Source organism: Lithobates pipiens, unplaced genomic scaffold, assembly GCF_037356315.1.
Source record: "Lithobates pipiens isolate NorthernLeopardFrog02 unplaced genomic scaffold, aLitPip1_a1.2 Scaffold_16, whole genome shotgun sequence".
NCBI classification, from domain to species: Eukaryota; Metazoa; Chordata; class Amphibia; order Anura; family Ranidae; genus Lithobates; species Lithobates pipiens.
The window spans coordinates 222,701,393-222,719,487 of NW_027507748.1; the positions used below are offsets into that span (position 1 = coordinate 222,701,393).

Genomic DNA, 18,095 nt, shown 5'->3' on the forward strand with positions numbered 1-18,095 from the left:
AGTGCTGCCTCATCAGCGCACATCAGTGAAGGAGAAAAATTACTTATTTACAAAATATACTGACAGAAACTAAGAAAAACTTTTTTTTTCTGTCTTTTTTTATTAAAAAATTAAAAACCCAGCAGTGATTACATACCACCAAAAGTGTGAAAGTTTCATTTGTGTGAAAAAAACAAACCTTCATTTGGGTACAGTGTTGCATGACCACACAATTGTCATTCGAAGTGTGACAGCGCTGAAAGCTGAAAATTTACCTGGGCAGGAAAGGGGTGAAAGTGCCCAGTAGGCATGTGGTTAAAGATAGAAGGAGACTAAGGAGTTAATTAGGGTGGATTTGAGTGAACTAAAGATTAATATGGGGTTAAGCAGAGCAACAGGTTGCTGTAACCGATTTGCAGATCTAAGTTTATCCCTTTGATCTGCAGATGAATGAACAGAATTATATAAAAGTAACAATAAGTTACTTTGTATAATTGTGTCTGGAGCAGTATTGTTTATAAACACTAATTCAGACTGCTTTGACACTGTAATAATACTACAGATATGTCTAATACCTGTATAAAGTTATATACTGTATATTTATATGTTTATTTAAATGTCTTACCTTGGGCGTGCCACGAACACTGCACACTAGTTTAGTACTATATCCATGTGTGGTTGTTCGGTCATTAGGAGGCTGAGTGAACTTTGGTGCTTCTAACAAAGCAGACTCGTTATACTCAGGAGGCTTGTATGTATTTTCTATAGATACAAAATAGGAAAATAAAAGGAAATATAATGTTTGAAGACCGACTTTCATCTGTGTTTTTAAATGCAAGCATAGAATAGAGAGACAGACAGAAGGACCAAAAAGGCATTTCATTTCATGGTTATGCATTAGTCTCTGTTATTTACTAGGTGGCTGGCACTGCATTCAGATGTTAGAAGCAGAATATATTCAGTTTCACCTATTAGTAGTGAGTCACTGAATCAGGACAAAGCCTGTACTGATATCCAGACCCCTCATATGCATATACTTGTTCCAGTAAAGTGACTGAACCACCAAGGAGTAAAGTAACAATAAGGATGACAACCCTGAAATATGCACCTTCAAAATATAAATCTCAGGACTGGATGGGCAGCAATACAGATCTTCTGGCAGGTAAAACAGCTCCCTTATATACTATTTCATCTTTATGTTCAGATTTTTGCCTGTAGTTTAGCATTAAGTGTTAAAGATACGTTAAAGATAAACTCTGTTTTTTAAGCACTTTAAGAAGCAGATTTATTAGCTTAAAGAGTTTGCAGTTTTGTTATCCTTGCCTGTATTCAAATTTAAAGTTTAAAGGTTCAGCTTAAAATATATATATATATCATACTTACAATAACTGCTCTGTGTAATGGTTTTGCACAGAGCAGCCCCAATCTACTTGTTCTCGGGTCCCCTGCCAGCGCTCCTGGCTCTTCCCCCCTTGACCAGTGCCCCCAATAGCTAGCCGCTTGCTTTGGGTGCACTGGCGCACGCTCGCTTCTGAGCCCTGCTCTATGCGTCCATAAGCCCCCCACTCTCTCCTCATTGGCTCACTGGCTGTGGGAGTCAGTGGCTCAACTGCTGTCTCAGCCAATGAAGAGAGGGAGATCCAGGGACAGCTGAGGCTCTCGTGCACATAGCTGGATCGGGGGGGAGCTAAGGTGAGTATTATGGCACCGTGAGGGGAGCAGCACACAGGTTTTTTACCTTCATGCATAGAATGCTTGAAGATAAAAAACCTTCAGCCTTTACAATCACTTTAAGCCTTGGTCACTAACTCTGGTTTCCTGTTTTAGGGTGGTCCCTTTCTCCTGTAGAGTTCTATAGAGTCATCTTTGTATGGTGGAACTAGAACTATGAAAAACACAGCCATGTAACCTAGGATGACAAGGCATTCCCCTACTCCTTCCTACTTTTCCTTCTTCCAAACTCGCAGACTATCTCAAGACTGCACTGTTCATTGTTAACTCTTTCCTGTGAATACCAGGAGTTTAAAGTGATATTAAAGTCTTGTTTGTTTTTTTAGTTAAAAATTACAAACCTCATACTTACCTGTTCTTTATGGTGGTTTTGCACAGAGCAGCCCAGATCCTCCTCTTCTCAGGTCCCTATTTGGCGCTCCTGGCCCCTCCCTCCTGTTGAGTGCCCCCATAGCAAACAGCTTGCTATGGGGGCACCCAAGTCACAGCTTCCTGTGTCCATTCAGACACGGAGCCGTGGCCCGGCCCTGTCTCCTTTCTCTCCTCATTGGCTGGCTGACTGACTTTGACAGCAGCGGGAGCCAATGGCGCCACGCTACTGTCTCAGCCAATGAGGTGGAAGAGTTCCAGGCAGCCGAGACACTCCTGTAACATCGCTGGATCGAGATGGATTTTAGATAAGTATTAGATGGGCTGAGACAGGCTGAGCCACAAACAATCAGCACCAACAAATTGACTTTAATTTACCTGGTTTCTTTATTACAGCGGGATTTTTAGTTGTGGCAGCAGTCTCACTACGTCCGCACAGGTTCTCAGAGTATACCCTGAAGAAGTAGGCATTGCCGATGATCAAGTCAGAAATAGTGCAGTTAGTTTGGCGATAATTCTCATGGACTGTAAACCATTCCTGAAAGATATTATTTGCCCATTAGAAAATATGCATTTTAAGAAAATAAAACAAATTCAATTATCTCTGTGTCTCAATTTGCAACAAACTAATGAACCATTTACCATAATAACAATAAAAATGAATGCTGTAACATACATACTTTTTTGGGGGAAAGGCCCACTTCTCCATTTTCAGGCCTACTTTTTTTGAGTGCAGTGGAATATCATGATAACAAGAATTGTATTCATATTACATTTTATTAAAATATCTGCAAAATTAACATCTTACCCCAGTTTTCTTATCTGATTTTTGCACAGTATAACCTGTAATTTCTGCGTTTCCATTGTCCTGTGGTGGGATCCATTCCAGAGCTGCATTGAAGCCCCATACATCCACAAGCTTAATACCCTTGGGTGGACCAGGTCGTTCTTAAAAGAAGCAAACACAACACGTTTGAGGCTGCAAACATTTTTCTCTTGCACAGTTTCACCCTTTCACAAGGGTTGCTCAAATCACCATACCACACTATCCATAGTAAATTAGAGACAGTCTTTGATTAAAGATCATATATTAGCAGAGGCAGTCACAGACTGCTACTGTAAAATGACATAAGGGTGATAATGGTAATAGTAGTAATATGCTCAAAGCAATGTTATATGAGTTGCTTATGATTCATGATCTTAATACAGAAACAGAATTTCTCTTTCAGACATCCTAAGGAGTAGATAAGATAAAATGAGTGCATTACACTGAGGAAATTGGACATCACAAAAAGGAAAATAGGATCCCTATGGCTGCCTCAAACTAATAAAGATTCATCAAATATAGACAGATTGCTGGATTTGAATTTATGTTGTAAGATCTTGTACATGAGAATCCCTGAATTAAGGGGGAGATAAAATTATTGCATGTAAATGTTATGTCATGTCAATGTAATAAATATATATATTTTTGATAATTTTTTTGTGTAGTCCTCGAGTACCTAAAAAGTTGAAAAGTCCACGTATTGTTTTTTTTTTTTTATATTCAAGATGTAGTACCTTTTTAAATAGCCCACCACAACCCAATAAAAATATTGAGGTATACTGTGACATTATCAGCACAGGTCGGTGGCATCCAACTGAAAAGCGCCCAATTGCCATATTTTGTAGCAATAAGTTAAGGGGGTGGCTACATTTTAATGCATACTGGGGGACATATATTTTAAAAAGTTACAGTTGTTACATCCACAAATATCCCACATTTTGTGTGTCTGACATTGAAAAAATTACAGATTTACCAGACTATCGCAGTTTAGCGTATTAAATGCAATACTTTGCGCCCCCTGTTTTGCTTGATTATGTAAAAGCCTGGAACATTTGCTACACTTCTGCATTACATGAAAGTGTACCAATTTGCATAGAATCAGCCCTCTGTGCCTGTTTAAGAAGAGATCCACATCACTTTTTGAACAGATTAGCATCCTAATTAGGCTGCAAACTAGTATAATGTACTTCAAATTTGTAAAAGCAGGCCTACATTCACCAATTCACCCAAAAAATTCATAAACAAACTGAATGAAAATGGAAAAAAGCAGGCCTACATTCACCAATTCACCCAAAAAAATTATAAACAAGTGAATGAAAATGGAAAAAAGCAGGCCTACATTCACCAATTCACCCAAAAAATGAATAAACAAATTGAATGGAAATAAAAAAAAGCAGGCATACATTCACCAATTCATTAAAAAAAATGAATAAACAAATTGAATGAAAATGAAAAAAAAAGCAGGTCTACATTCACCAATTCACCCAAACAAATGATAAACAAATTGAATGAAAATGAAAAAAAGCAGGTCTACATTCACCAATCCACCCAAAAAAATAATAAAACAAATTGAATGAAAATTAAATGAATGAAAATGAAAAAAATAAAGTTTGAATATTAAATGGTTAAAAATGAATAAATAAATCAAAATTAACAGAAAACAAATGCCTTGTACACAAGGTCGGACATTCCGACAACAAAGTCCATCAGATTTTTTCAGACGGATTTTGTGCCAAACTTGTCTTGCATACACACGGTCGGACAAAGTTGTTGGAAAATCCAATCGTTCTTAACGGGGTGACGTACAACACGTACGTCGGGACTATAAACGGGCCAGTAGCCAATAGCTGTGGTCTCTTAATTCATTCTGAGCATGCGTGGCACTTTGTCCGTCGGAATTGTTTACACACGATCGGAATTAAAATTTTAGATCTAGCTGTCAAACTTTGTGTGTCGGAAATTCCGACGGGAAAAAGTCAGACGGAGCCCACACACGATCGGATTTTCCGACAACACGATTCGAACTTACATTTTCCGTATGAAAGTCCAACTGTGTGTACAGGGCATAGCACCTAACAGGAGAAGGGGCAGCGGTAGTTAAGTTGAGCTTATAAGGGTAAACTAAGGTTTGATAAGGGGTTTAAAAAGCATGTATTTTTTTTTTCACCTGACAAGGTTGCTTTAACCCCTTTGTTTAACAGTGTCTTTACACCTGGAGAGCAGAAAGGACTGGCCAATCTCGTCACCACCATATGAATTTGGCTACATATTTTTGGTAAAACAGCGTATATTGATTGGTTTGCGCAAAAGTTATAGCATCTACAAAATAGGAGATTGATTTAGGTACTTTCAATTTTTTAAAATAGTTTTTACTGGTAATGGCAGCGATCTGCAATCTTTAGTGGGACTGCAGATTGCTGCAGACAAATCTGACCCTAAGTGACACTTTTTGAGGACCTGTGACACCAAATACAGTGATCGGAGCTAAAAAAAATGCACTGATCCCTGTATAAATGACACTGGCAGGGAAGGGGGTGATCAAGGGGTTAAATGTGTTCCTGGGAGGTGTTTCTAACTGTGGGGAGAGTGGATTCACTGGAGGAAAAGAGAGATCGTGATTTAGCTTTGCTGAAACACGATCTCTCTCTTTTCCTGACTGACAGAGCAGCGGTGCTCCTTGTTTACATTGGCTCACCGCTGCTCCGTTTCTCCGGTGAACGATCTGTGGGTCACGGCGGCCATCGGCGGGTCGCGGCGGCCATCGTGGTGCACGTGTATATGATTTTGTGCACCCGGGCCACCCTGCCGCAGTAAATATACGTGGGACGGTCCGGAAGCGGTTAAACCCCATCCTCTTTTCAGACACACATTTACATTACGTGGGCAGCAAGAGGTTAACTGGCATCATATTCAGAATAAAGTTCACCTCTTTGAACTGCAGATGAATTAAACTGTATAAATACTACAAACAAAATGTTTTTACATGGTATTTCTAAATGAAGCTTATGAACAGTGATCTGCATACTGTTCAGCAGATTTACATAGTTACATAGTAGGTGAGGTTGAAAAAAGACACAAGTCCATCAAGTCCAACCTATATGTGTGTGATTATATGTCAGTATTACATTGTATATCCCTGTATGTTGTGGTCGTTCAGGTACTTATCTAATAGTTTTTTGAAACTATCGATGTCCCTCGCTGAGACCACTGCATGTGGAAGGGAATTCCACATCCTTGCCGCTCTAACAGTAAAGAACATTTTAACCTCCCTGGCGGTACGATTATTCGGATTTTAGGTGCTGAAAGCAGTACAATGTTTTGCATGAAAATTTGGCGTTTTATATTGTAGTCCTGTAATTCTTAGGAATAATTCACTTAAATCTGTCCAAACCAGAGTCTAGTAGACAACCCGGGTATGATAAAATTTGAAAAACAAAATCATAAATTAAAATATAATAAATAACTATAAATAATTATACCAAATAATAATAAAAATTATTCAATAATGTAATCAAATCAAAAACACAGAAATTTGCACAGTTGCAGAATTGTCACTGTCATTACTTTTCAGTATTTGATGACGGATCTCCCCACAAATCGCTATCGCTCAATTCTGCGAGTGATTACAATTTATTATCGCTGTTTTCTAGCTGGTCTAAAACCATTTTTGATGTAAAGGGACAGTTTTGGTTGCTATGGACAATCTCCAGTTTCCAGGCATAAAGAACAGTTTTTATAATATAAAACTGCATGCAGGACACTGGGCAGACCACTAGGGACAAAGGGGATGTGTAATTATTACATACAGCAATGTAATCTGTAAGATTACATTATACTGTATGTAATGTGTGTGTTTCCCTTTTTGAATTTGGCGCCGTTCTCCGTCCCTATGCGTCGCAAAGCTTGCAGGGAACGGAGCCCGGATTTGCTGGTAACAGCTATATGAAAATGCATGTCATTTTTATCTAAAATATCACATTGACTTATATGATGTCAAAAGATTAACAATATATGTGTATGTACAGTATGTGCAAATCTTGTGTGAAAACATTTATAAATAGTTCCTATAGTGTTCCCTTGGCTAATCTAGAAAGCTATACATTAAAGTGTATGTAAACCCTACTAATGAACTTCTCTTATTTAGTCCTTTTTGGTCTGTTAACTATACAGTTAACCTCATCGTGCCTAAGGGTAAAACAAATGGAAATGCCTAAGCACAATTTTGCCACTTTGACATTTGTTAGTAAAACCGTAGATATCATCGCAAGTACTTTGTGCATTCAGGTGGATTATACCGCATTTTTTTAGGACACATTGTGCATTTATTTGGTGATTAAATGGTAATGGATATCTCCGGATTTTTTTTTTATTATTATCAAAGGAAAACTGTCATAAAATAGTAAAAGAAAATCATTCTTTTTTAAATTTAGTTGCATATTTCTTGCTACTACCATAACATTCAACCAAAGAACAACCCAAAATAAATCCTCCTGCTCCTGGCGATTGCAGCGATACCACATATGTGTATGTTAATTGTTGTTTGTACTCGTAGTATAGCCCAAAATTAATAGTGTGTATTTTGCTTTTTTTTTTTTATCCTACCTAAAACACATTGACACTAACTGATACTGATAGTAATTAAAAAAAAAATCCTCATAAAAAAAAAGACTGACCCTGAACTTGAGCTTTGACCCTGATGTTAACCCAAAAACTAACTCTGGCACTGACCTAGATCACCCCTTGAGCTTGGTATTTTTTTTTTTTTGCATTTTTTTTTATTATTATTAGTATTATTATTATTTTTTTTTGTTGTTTGTTTACACACACATTTTTTTTTCTCTGCAAGGAGAGAGAGAGATATGGTGTATCTCTCTCCACCATTCACAGAGAGCAAAAACACAGGGGCGGGCTTAACAGTGGTTGATCACTATGATACCCAATCAGAGGCTATCACAGCGATCAGGTGACCCGGAATCTGGAGTTTCGGGTCCTGATCATTAGGAAGGGGCCCAGGGCTCTCAGTGAGACCCTGGTCTCTGTGCTAGGAGAACGCTTTGCGGCGTGCTCCCAGAACAAAGGGAGATATGCAAATATGCGGCTCCAAGCAAAAAAAACAGTCCAATAGGTCCACATGTTTGAGTATGTTTGAGTATGCTTGGTGTGAAGGGGTTAAAAGCATTTTGTTATATCTTTTTGATAAGTTCAAAAATATCTGTTGAGTGTTGAGCTGATATTTTCCTTTACACTCAGCCTGTTCTGACTGTTATCAATAACATTTCTAAGCACAAGTTCAAGATCTGCATGTGACACTCACAGAAGGTGCTTTAAGGCCTACCAGAATGCTGCTTGAGGGCCACACACCATAGAAACACAGTCCGGATGCATTCCAGATGCTTTTCTGAGTGCGCAGTTTTTATGCTTTTTTATGCGTTCCAGTGCATTTTTAATGCATTTTTGATGCAGCCCAGTGCATTTCCCCCTCTTTTAAATAAGGACATTTGTGTTCCAGTGCGTTTTCGGTGCATTTAGGTGCATTCCAGTGCATTTTTAATGCCTTTTACAGCATTACAGTATAGTCCAGTGCAGGAAAAATGCAGCATGTTCTACTCTTTTTTTTTTTCCTGGAACTGGAACGCACTGGAACTGCAAGCACTGGTGTAAACTATGCCATTGGAAACCATATAACCTACTTTCCATGCATTTTTGATGCAGAACAAAACACACTAGTCTGCATGTGGTATGAACTGTCCCTTAATCTTTTTCCTCCCTAGCTTCCAGTTAACTGCAGATCCCCGAAATTCCCACAGTGCCTTATAGCTCCCACAAAGCAAACCAACCTCCTATGGTGGCCTGCACTGCCTCTCAACCCCTCAAAGTGCCCCCAGGTGCCCTAGGAGCCCTCAGTTTCACAGTGTTTGCCAACCTCCCAAAGTGCCTCCTTGCTTGCTGCAGATCCTCTAGCCCCACCATAGTGCCCCCAACAGTGCTCCAATGTGCTCGCCACCTCTGCAGTGCCCTCCATTCTCCCATATTGGCCCTGAAAACCCCCCAGCCACCTTAGGAAGCCACCATCTCACATCTCACTGGAGACCCTATCCCTCACAGTGACACACATTTCCAACAGGGCCAGCAAATTGGCTGCAGAGTTCCGTTGCCCCCTCCAGAACTTTACATCCCCCACCCCACAGTGACACTTAGCCTTATCCAAAGTATCCAAAGCATTCCAGAAGTTCAATACATATTTTGTATTCCCATACCATTGAGTGAGTATACATTTTTTTTTTTTTTACTGTACGGAAGGTTTTGGAAATTACCAGGCCCTGGTCTTTTGAGTATCACTGGTCTATAATAATATAAAATGTACATTATCCAGTGATAACATTTTATGTCAGGGTCATTTGTGGTACAAACCTTCTTATATCATTCATTATACTGCCTTTGTAAGATTGTAACATGTTCAACAAGTCTTACAAAATTTTCAGTAATAAAGAAAGGAAAAGAAGATTGCCATTAAACATTGTAAACTGTAAGGTTGATGGACTAGGTTTTTTACAATACACCTAAAAGCTGCCTGAGGCCCCATACACACTATTGGATTTTCTGCATATTTCTGTCTTCAGATTTACCAAAACCATGTAGTGCAAGGGCCTGCCTGATTGCATACAATTTGAAATTCTTAAGCCTCGTATCAGATTGTTGGCAAACAAAACCATGGAATTTTGTCCAAAGGGCGTTGGCCCAAACTTGTCTTGCATACACACGGCCACACAATTGTTGGCCAACAAATACAAATGTAGTGACGTACAATGCGTTTTTTCAGCTCTTTAGTACCACCCTTTGGGCTCCTTCTGCTAATTTCCTGTTGGTAGAAGTTTGGTGAGTGTTGATTCGGGCTTTTCATTTTGCGCTTTTAAGTTTGTGCTTTTAAGTTCGTTACTGAACGGCCGTTCGTCAACCAGACATTTTGCGTAATCAAAGGAGATAATGTGTTACTTATTATTGGCCTTGGAGTTATTGCTTTGACATTATTTTGGTTGAATAATAATGATTTGATTTTGTATATTTTTTATATTTTTGGATGCATAGAATGCACTTTTTGGTTAAGTTATATTGACAGATAGCATGTCAAATTTTATTTGTTTTCTTTTTTGTATGTACAATAAAAAAAATTTGGAGACTAATACTTGGCTATTTGTTTTACTTCAAATTACATTTTGGGAGTAGTTACATTTAAAAAAAATACAATGTAAAATTGACAAGGGACACCAACATAGTTGTGTCTTTTATCTTAAAAACTATGGGATAATGGTGTTGTGGTAACTTGTCCAAATAATTAAAAAAAGCATATTATTCTTGCTATCACTAGAAAAAAAAAGCCTTTGAAAATTTGTTTGCAATAACCCCATCAGTATCACCAGCAAAGCAGCTTCATTATTATCCCATTAAAGAAGAAGGGAATGTGCACTGCATTTGGAGATTTCATAATTTGCCACGTCATGAATGTTAATTCTCCATTACGAATGCTAGTTTACAAGACCGACCGCTTCTGGCTCGTCCTTGCTTCTGAGAAATCAAAATCAGACAACAGACATTTTTCCACGTAAAATTTGAAAACCTGCTAGCCAACATTTGTTGGCGGAAAGTCCGACAACAATTGTCAAATGGAGCACATGGTCAGATTTACCGTCACCAGGCTATCATTAAACATTTCCCGTCGGAAAGTATGATCGTGTGTACGTGGCTTTAGGGTTGGATCTGATATGATATTGTTTTGATAAATCTGAAGACAAAATAAAATAAAATCTAATAGTGTGTATGGGGCTTAAGTCTAATGCCACGTACACACGATCGGAATTCTCGTCGGAAAAAGCTATTATGTTTTTTTCCGACAGAATTCCACTCAAACTTGGCTTGCCTACACAGTCACACAAAAGTTTGCTAAACGTTGGATCGTCAAGAACGCGGTGACGTACAACACTACGATGAGCCGAGAAAATGAAGTTCAATGCTTCCAAGCATGCGTTGAATTGTTTCCGAGCATGCGTATCACAATTGCTACAAACGATTGGAATTTCCAATCGGAACTTTTTCCGTCTGAAAAATTGAGAACATGCTCTCAAATTTTTGCTGGAGGAAATTCGGCCAGCAAAATGGAGCATACACACGGTTGCATTTTCCGACTAAAAGCTGTCATCTGTCTTTTGCTGGCTGAATTTCCGATCGTGTGTATGCAGCATTAGACCTGATTCACACCTATGCAGGTGGCAGTTTGCATATTCCAGGTGCATTTTGCGTTTTTCAATATACGCTTTTGATCCATTGAAGTCTATGGAACCAAAAACCAGAAAAAAAGTCTTTGGCCATTTCCATAAAATGCACAGATGTGAACTACATCCATAGGAGAAACCATGTTAAATGGACTGTAGTGTGTTTCTGCAAAACTGAAAACACGCTAAAAAATGCGTAGGTGTGAACCAGGCCTTAAGTGATGTATTTAGTACTCATTTCCTTGATAGCTGGAGTTTACATTGATGAAAATACCCCCCACTACAGATACACACGATTATCTGGGCTTTGGTATCCCTTATGTTTTGGTACACAGCATATTTTGGTTATAGCAATACCCTGAACCTGAATTTTTGTTTGCATATACAATCACCCACAAGATAATGTTATAGTTCCCAATATTTACCAGCAATCTGTATTTCAATCTTGGCTTTATCCTCCAGGTCATCAATTTTTACTGAGACCTCATATGATCCAGAGTCTTTTCGTTCAGCCTTACGAATAAAAAGAATAGTATCTTTATCACTATTCCTGACACTGGCTTGTTTTGGGTCCAGGGGCTGTCCGCTCTTAGTCCAGGTAACTTGAGGCTTTGGCTTACCCTTTAAGAATGACATAGATTGTATTATTAAAATAGCAAAACCAAACTAAAAAAAAAAAAAAAACAGACATTTTTTGTAAGAGTGTGGAAGGGTAAAGCTAGCCAAGCACTAGTTAGTTTTTTTTCTATTCAGCCATTGGGATTCCTCCATCCACACAAAAGAGGCACATGGAGGAATCCCTCCCTGCCAAGACATTTATTGACAACTGCACCCGCTGGTGCCAGTACACTGTTGATTGGGAAAAAAATTCCAACAAGTCAATCAGACTGGCTGAATTTTGATCAGTGCATAGCCAGCTTAAAGTGGATGTAAATCCTCACATATAGTGAAGAGCCTCAGATGATACACAGAGAAGAGACAAATCCTCCTGCTAAGTAGACAAATTTGTTCATTCGGAAATCCGTTTCATGCATTTTTCCAAATATGCGTAAATATGAATATTCAAAAATGCATAAATTCAAAGATTCCGAAATTCTAAATAAGAATGAAAATTCAAAAGAGCGAAAATCTGAAAATTCGAAAACCTGAAAATCTAAATTAATAACTAACTGATAATAACTTAACTAGTACTAACTATTAAATTATAGGTACTGGAAATTCCTTTCAAATTTGGCTGTTAGAAAACGTAACGATAATATTAATTTATCTTGGGGTTACGAACAATCCGAAATAATGAATGCCGTATTTAAACAAATGGAATAAATAATAATAAATAACAATAATAATAAAAACGTATTATTATTATTATTATTATTATTATTATTATTAATAATTAATTCCATCCCATTTGTTTAGATGCTGCATTTGTTATTTCAGATAATTCGTAACTTCGGATAAATTTGCACATTGACTAACAGCCAAATTTGAAAGGAAATTCCAATACCTATAATTTTATAGTTAGTTATTATTTCGAATTTTCAATCATACTGAATGACCCAAAAAACAATAAAAAAAACAAAAAAACAATAAAACGAAAAGTAACACACATAGCACATATCTACTACATAGATTTTACTTGTATATCTGCAGTCTTTCCCATTCTACACCCTTTCAAAAGTGCAGATCATGTTAATAATCTTTCTTCATCTGTCAGGAGCGCATAGGGAAGAGTGGAGAGGCAGAACTTACACTGTAAGAGAGCTGATTGGAGGAAAGGGACCCCCCCCCCCCCCCACATAGGCAGAGGAAAGTAGGAACATGCAGAGCTGTATTCTGAATAGACAAGGTCAGTGCTTATCTCCCTCCCCACAAATTTTTAGCTCATGTTATCTCATGTGTCGGAGAACTTGTCAAAAGTGACTCTTACTGATAAAAGAGGAATGAAGCACCAGAGAGAAACAACACTTAGATCTTTGGAGGGAGATAAGTAAACACTACAGATATATGTGTTTTGATCAAATTTTATGAATGGGGTTTACATCCACTTTAAGGAAATCTACAATTTTTATATTTTTTTTCTTTTTTATACCTGTTGGGGAGATGTCCCTCCAACCCTATCTAGGTAGAATTAGACAGAATTATGCCCTGTACACACGGTCGGACATTGTGACGACAAAATCCCTCAGATTTTTTCAAACGGATTTTGGTCCAAACTTGTCTTGCATACACACGGTCGCACAAAGTTGTCGGAAAATCCGATAGTTCAGAACGAGTTAACGTACAACACGTACGATGGGACTATAAAGAGGCCAGTGGCCAATAGCTTTTGTCTTGTAATTTATCATGAGCATGTGTGGCACTTTGTCCTTTGGAATTGTCTACACACGATCGGAATTTAAACAATCTGATTTTGTTGTCGGAAAATTTTAGATCCAGCTCTCAAACTTTGTGTGTCAGAAATTCCGACGGAAAAAGTCCGATGGCACCCACACACAATCGGATTTTCCATCAACACGATCCGATCACACATTTTCCGTCGGAAAGTCCGACCGTGTGTACAGGGCATTAGACAGAGAGACAGGTTAACTAAAGGAGTTAACAAACATCACAGAATAAATTGTCTAATGATGTGTAAGTAAAATAATGTTTATCATGTTTATTCTGCACAAGATTGAATAATTGAACATTCACACAATATATTCACCGAACATTCTCAACTCCTGTAAGAAAAAATCTGCCTCAAAGCCTCGTTGTTTCAATACAACGGTGAGCTTTTGGAATTCCCCTGCACGTTCTGTTGGCATTGTAAGAGGAAGTAAAAACCTACTTAACTGGGACACAGACAACAATAAAAATTGGATAAGAATATAACAGTTTTGACAGCCATCCAAAACTAAAAAAAGAAATGATCTGGTCACAGTTCCAAGATAAAGAAATAGTTTGGCAAATGTGTTGCTTTTTTATTGGTTTACTTTTAATATAGCATACACATACAGTATACTGTATATATCCATCAATTTTTAAAAATGTTATCTCAGTACTATGAAAGATTGGAATTTTTCTGAAGTTCAACTTGAACTTTCAGTTTAAATCACCTAATATACATTCCAGGAGCATCAAAACAGAAAGTGCATAGAAAATCCTGCCCACCACCTGCAGAAACAGATCATTGCCCTCTGCATGGAAACAGCGATCCGTCTTTGGTGATTGAAAAGCTATACGTTCGACCAAGCAGACACGGCCCAAAAGAAGCAAGAGTGCGTCTCTACAGAATACAGGCTTTCTATTGGGCTGTAACTACTATTTTTAAAAAAATGAACTATAATATTTTTTGCATATAGGATGCTATTTAGCCAATTTAAACTCCAAGTTTAGTTATGTGCAAATCTAAAGTGTTTTTCTAAAGACATGCACTGTGCAAATTTCGGCTGGTGCTTGAGGAACCTGCCAAGATTCATAAGGTGGGTAGGTACTATAGCTTTGTTTAATTCAGCATAAGTCATTTATTCAATTATCTTTTGCCGAAGAATCCTGCTTGACATTTTTTGGCCAAACAGTGGCATCCATTGTATGGCCAGCCTAAAAGGCCAAGCTTGGCTCTGCCACCTTCCACTTCTTAATTGTCTCTACCCATTAGGCCCCTTTAACACTGGGGTGGTTTTCAGGCGCTACAGCGCTAAAAATAGCGCCTGTGTAGCACCTGAAAAAACCGACCCCTTTCACTCCAGTGTGAAAGCCGGAGGGGTTTCACACTGGAGCAGGGCGCTAGCAGGACGGTGAAAAAAGTCCTGCTAGCCACATCTTTGGAGCGGTGAAGGAGTGGTATATTCACCACTCCTAAACCGCTCCTACCCATTGAAATCAATGGGGCAGTGCAGCTATATCGCTGGCAAAGCACATACCACCGCTAAAACGATGGTAAAGTGCCGCTAAAATAAAACGGCACTTTACCGCCGACACCGCTCCCGCCCCAGTGTGAAAGGGGCCTTAGGGAGGCTGTCCATCATAATAAATGCAGGTGGAAGCTGGGCAAGGCCAAGTGTGTTTTTTTTATTATTTATTTATTTTATTTTTTTATGGGAAAAGTTGAGATTTGAATATTACTTTAGTTTATATCTCTGAATCTTCTGACCATTTTGACATGCAGTTTTCATTACAGACAACCTCTCTGTATGCATTGATTCAGCATATGGTCCGATGAAATTACAATTTGGGATACGTTTACTTAAACAAAAATCACATTTACAATATCTGCATGGTGATATCCTGTGATCTAGTTTGGAGTTTGGAAAACCTAATTTTTCCACAAGCATAAAGAAATGTCTACAATATACACTATATTACCAAAAGTATTGTGTAACGCCTGCCTTTACACACACATAAACATTAATGGCATCCCAGTCTTAGTCCGTGGGGTTCAATATTGCATTGGCCCACCCTTTGCAGCTATAAAAACTTTAACTCTTCTGGGTATGCTGTCCACAAGGTTTAGGAGTGTGTCTATGAGAATGTTTGACCATTCTTCCAGAAGCGCATTTTTGAGGCCAGGCACTGTAATTCATCCCAATGGTGTTCTATTGGGTTGAGGTCAGGACTCTGTGCAGGCCAGTCAAGTTCCTCCACCCCAAACTTACTCATCCATGCCTTTATGGACCTTACTTTGTGCACTGGTCAAAATCATTTGGTGGAGGGGTGATTATGGTGTGGGGTTGTTTTTCCAGGGTTTGGGCTTGGCCTCTTAGTTCCAGTGAAGGGAACTCTTAAGGCGTCAATATATCAATACATTTTGGACAATTTTATGCTCCCAGCTTTGTGGGAACAGTTTTGGGATGGCCCCTTCCTATTCCAACATGATTGCGCACCAGTGCACAAAGCAAGGTCCATAAAGAGATGGATGAGCGAATTTGGGGTGGAGGAACTTGACTGACCTTTGGGATGATTTAGAGCAGAGACTGCAATCCAGGCCTTCAGTGTCTGACCTCACAAATGTGCTTCTGGAAGAATGATCAAACATTCTCATAGACACACTCCTAAACCTTGTGGACAGCCTCCCCAGAAGACTTGAAGCTGTTATAGACGCAAAGGGTGGGCAAACTCAATATTGAACCCTACGGACTAAGACTGGTATGCCATTAAAGTTCATGTTCCCGTAAAGGCAGGCATCTCAATACTTTTGGTAATATAGTGTATGTCAAAGTGAGCTCTGCAGATCTGAGCATTGTGCAGAGGGTGTATCAGACCACTGTAGAGAGAGATGTAGACGATTGTGCTCTGTGTTGAGGAGTCGTCCAGATCTCCAGCATGATGTCAGCACAGGGTATTCTAACCTTCGCTGCAGTACACTAGTTCATTAAAATATTAAAAAGGATGCCCACATCTATGACTGTTAATGCGGCCTGCCTTCATTACAGTAATAAAACCAGACGCTTCAACGGGACTTTAAAATGTAGCTCCTTGGTGATCTGTATTCTACAGCCTACACAGCAACTCTTCCAAATCTTCTCACCCCCTGCACCACACCCCACTGCATGCTCATCCTAATCTCAGTGTTCTGCAATGTAAAGCCTATCTAAAAGTTGTTGACACACACTTGTGTAAATGGAGTTTGAGCAGAGCATGAACTAGGGACCCGGTGCAGGGCTGAGATTATTTTGTAGGGTTTCTGTTTGACACTAGGGCCGAGCAGGGAGCAAATATCCCTGGGGGGCTATTACAGAAAAATGCTGGGGGGGGGGGTAAGGGAGAGAGAAGGGAGTTGAGAAAAGAATAAATACACTAACAATAAAACAACAAATATATCCCTTAAAGAAAATTACGACCGTGTAAAAGGTAAGCTGCATTTCTTGTCATTAGATGTGACTTACATCTTCCATTGGTGAGATTTACGTTTTTCCTGCAAAGTTTACATATTTTACCACTCATGATAAAATGACTTATAATTACATTTGACTACTTTTATAGTAATTGGTCTGGATTTACTAAAAAGGAAATGCACAGGAATCGGGAGAAATTGCTACTAATAATAATGGTATGCTTGTGTTGTGGCTTCACATAAGCATAGTGACCATCATGCACCTAGTGAATGTGATCCCTTGCAGTCAATACATGTTGCAGCATCGGTATAAAATGTTCTGTGATCAACCAAATAAGGCTGTTTTGTGCCTTATATGCAATTCTGCTGCATTAAAGCAACCCTGTCAGGGGAAAAACAATCCAATTCAAAAGGTACAGCTCCCATTCTCCAATGGCTCATGTCTCCTAGCTCTCCCCCATTTCAGTGCTTCAGCCTCCCTCATTGTCTTCAATGAAGTGGCATCGCTGGGGGGGGGGGGGGGGGCGGGTCCGGGTTGCACCTGGGTGACACCCGCCAGAGGGGTGACACCTGTGGGTAGTGGCACCGCTAACACTGCCCGCTGCCCTATACTTTCGGGTCTCAGCCAGCTATCTACCTCAGCAGAGGGGGCTGAAGCCACCACCCCCTCCTCTCTGTTTACACCCACACAGGAGGAGGAGCCCAAGCGACACACAATGCTGTGTACAGCATATCTGTCCATGATGTTGTGAGGTCTGGGGGGATGTCTATGCTGATGGAAGGTCTGCACTTAGCGGGGTGTCTATACTGATGGGAGGTCTGCACTGAGCGGGGTGTCTATACTGATGGGGGGATTGCACTGAGGGGGAGTGTCTATATGGATGGGGGTCTACACTGAAGGGGGGTGTCTATACTGATGGGGGGTCTGCACTGAGGGGGGTGCCTATACCGATGGGGGTCTGCACTGAACGGGGTGACTATACTGATGAGGGTCTGCATTGAGGTGGGTGTCTATACTGATAGGGGGTATACACTGATGGGGGGTGACTATACTGATGGGGGGTCTGCACTGAGGGGGATGACTATACTGATGGGGGGTCTGCACTGAGGG

At 39.5% G+C, this 18,095-nt stretch overlaps 1 protein-coding gene across 1 annotated transcript in view; it reads right to left on the reverse strand.

Annotated features, from left to right (window-relative positions):
• The window catches only part of MYBPH (myosin binding protein H), a 94,345-nt gene that overhangs the window by 8,718 nt on the left and 67,532 nt on the right, over window positions 1–18,095 (reverse strand). Inside the window, exons 5-8 of the mRNA XM_077481112.1 lie at window positions 11,598–11,793; window positions 2,888–3,027; window positions 2,458–2,617; window positions 605–741 (exon numbers count right to left, since the gene is read on the reverse strand). Of these exons, the coding sequence (XP_077337238.1) occupies window positions 605–741; window positions 2,458–2,617; window positions 2,888–3,027; window positions 11,598–11,793 (633 nt within the window). The remainder of the gene's footprint in view (window positions 1–604; window positions 742–2,457; window positions 2,618–2,887; window positions 3,028–11,597; window positions 11,794–18,095) is intronic.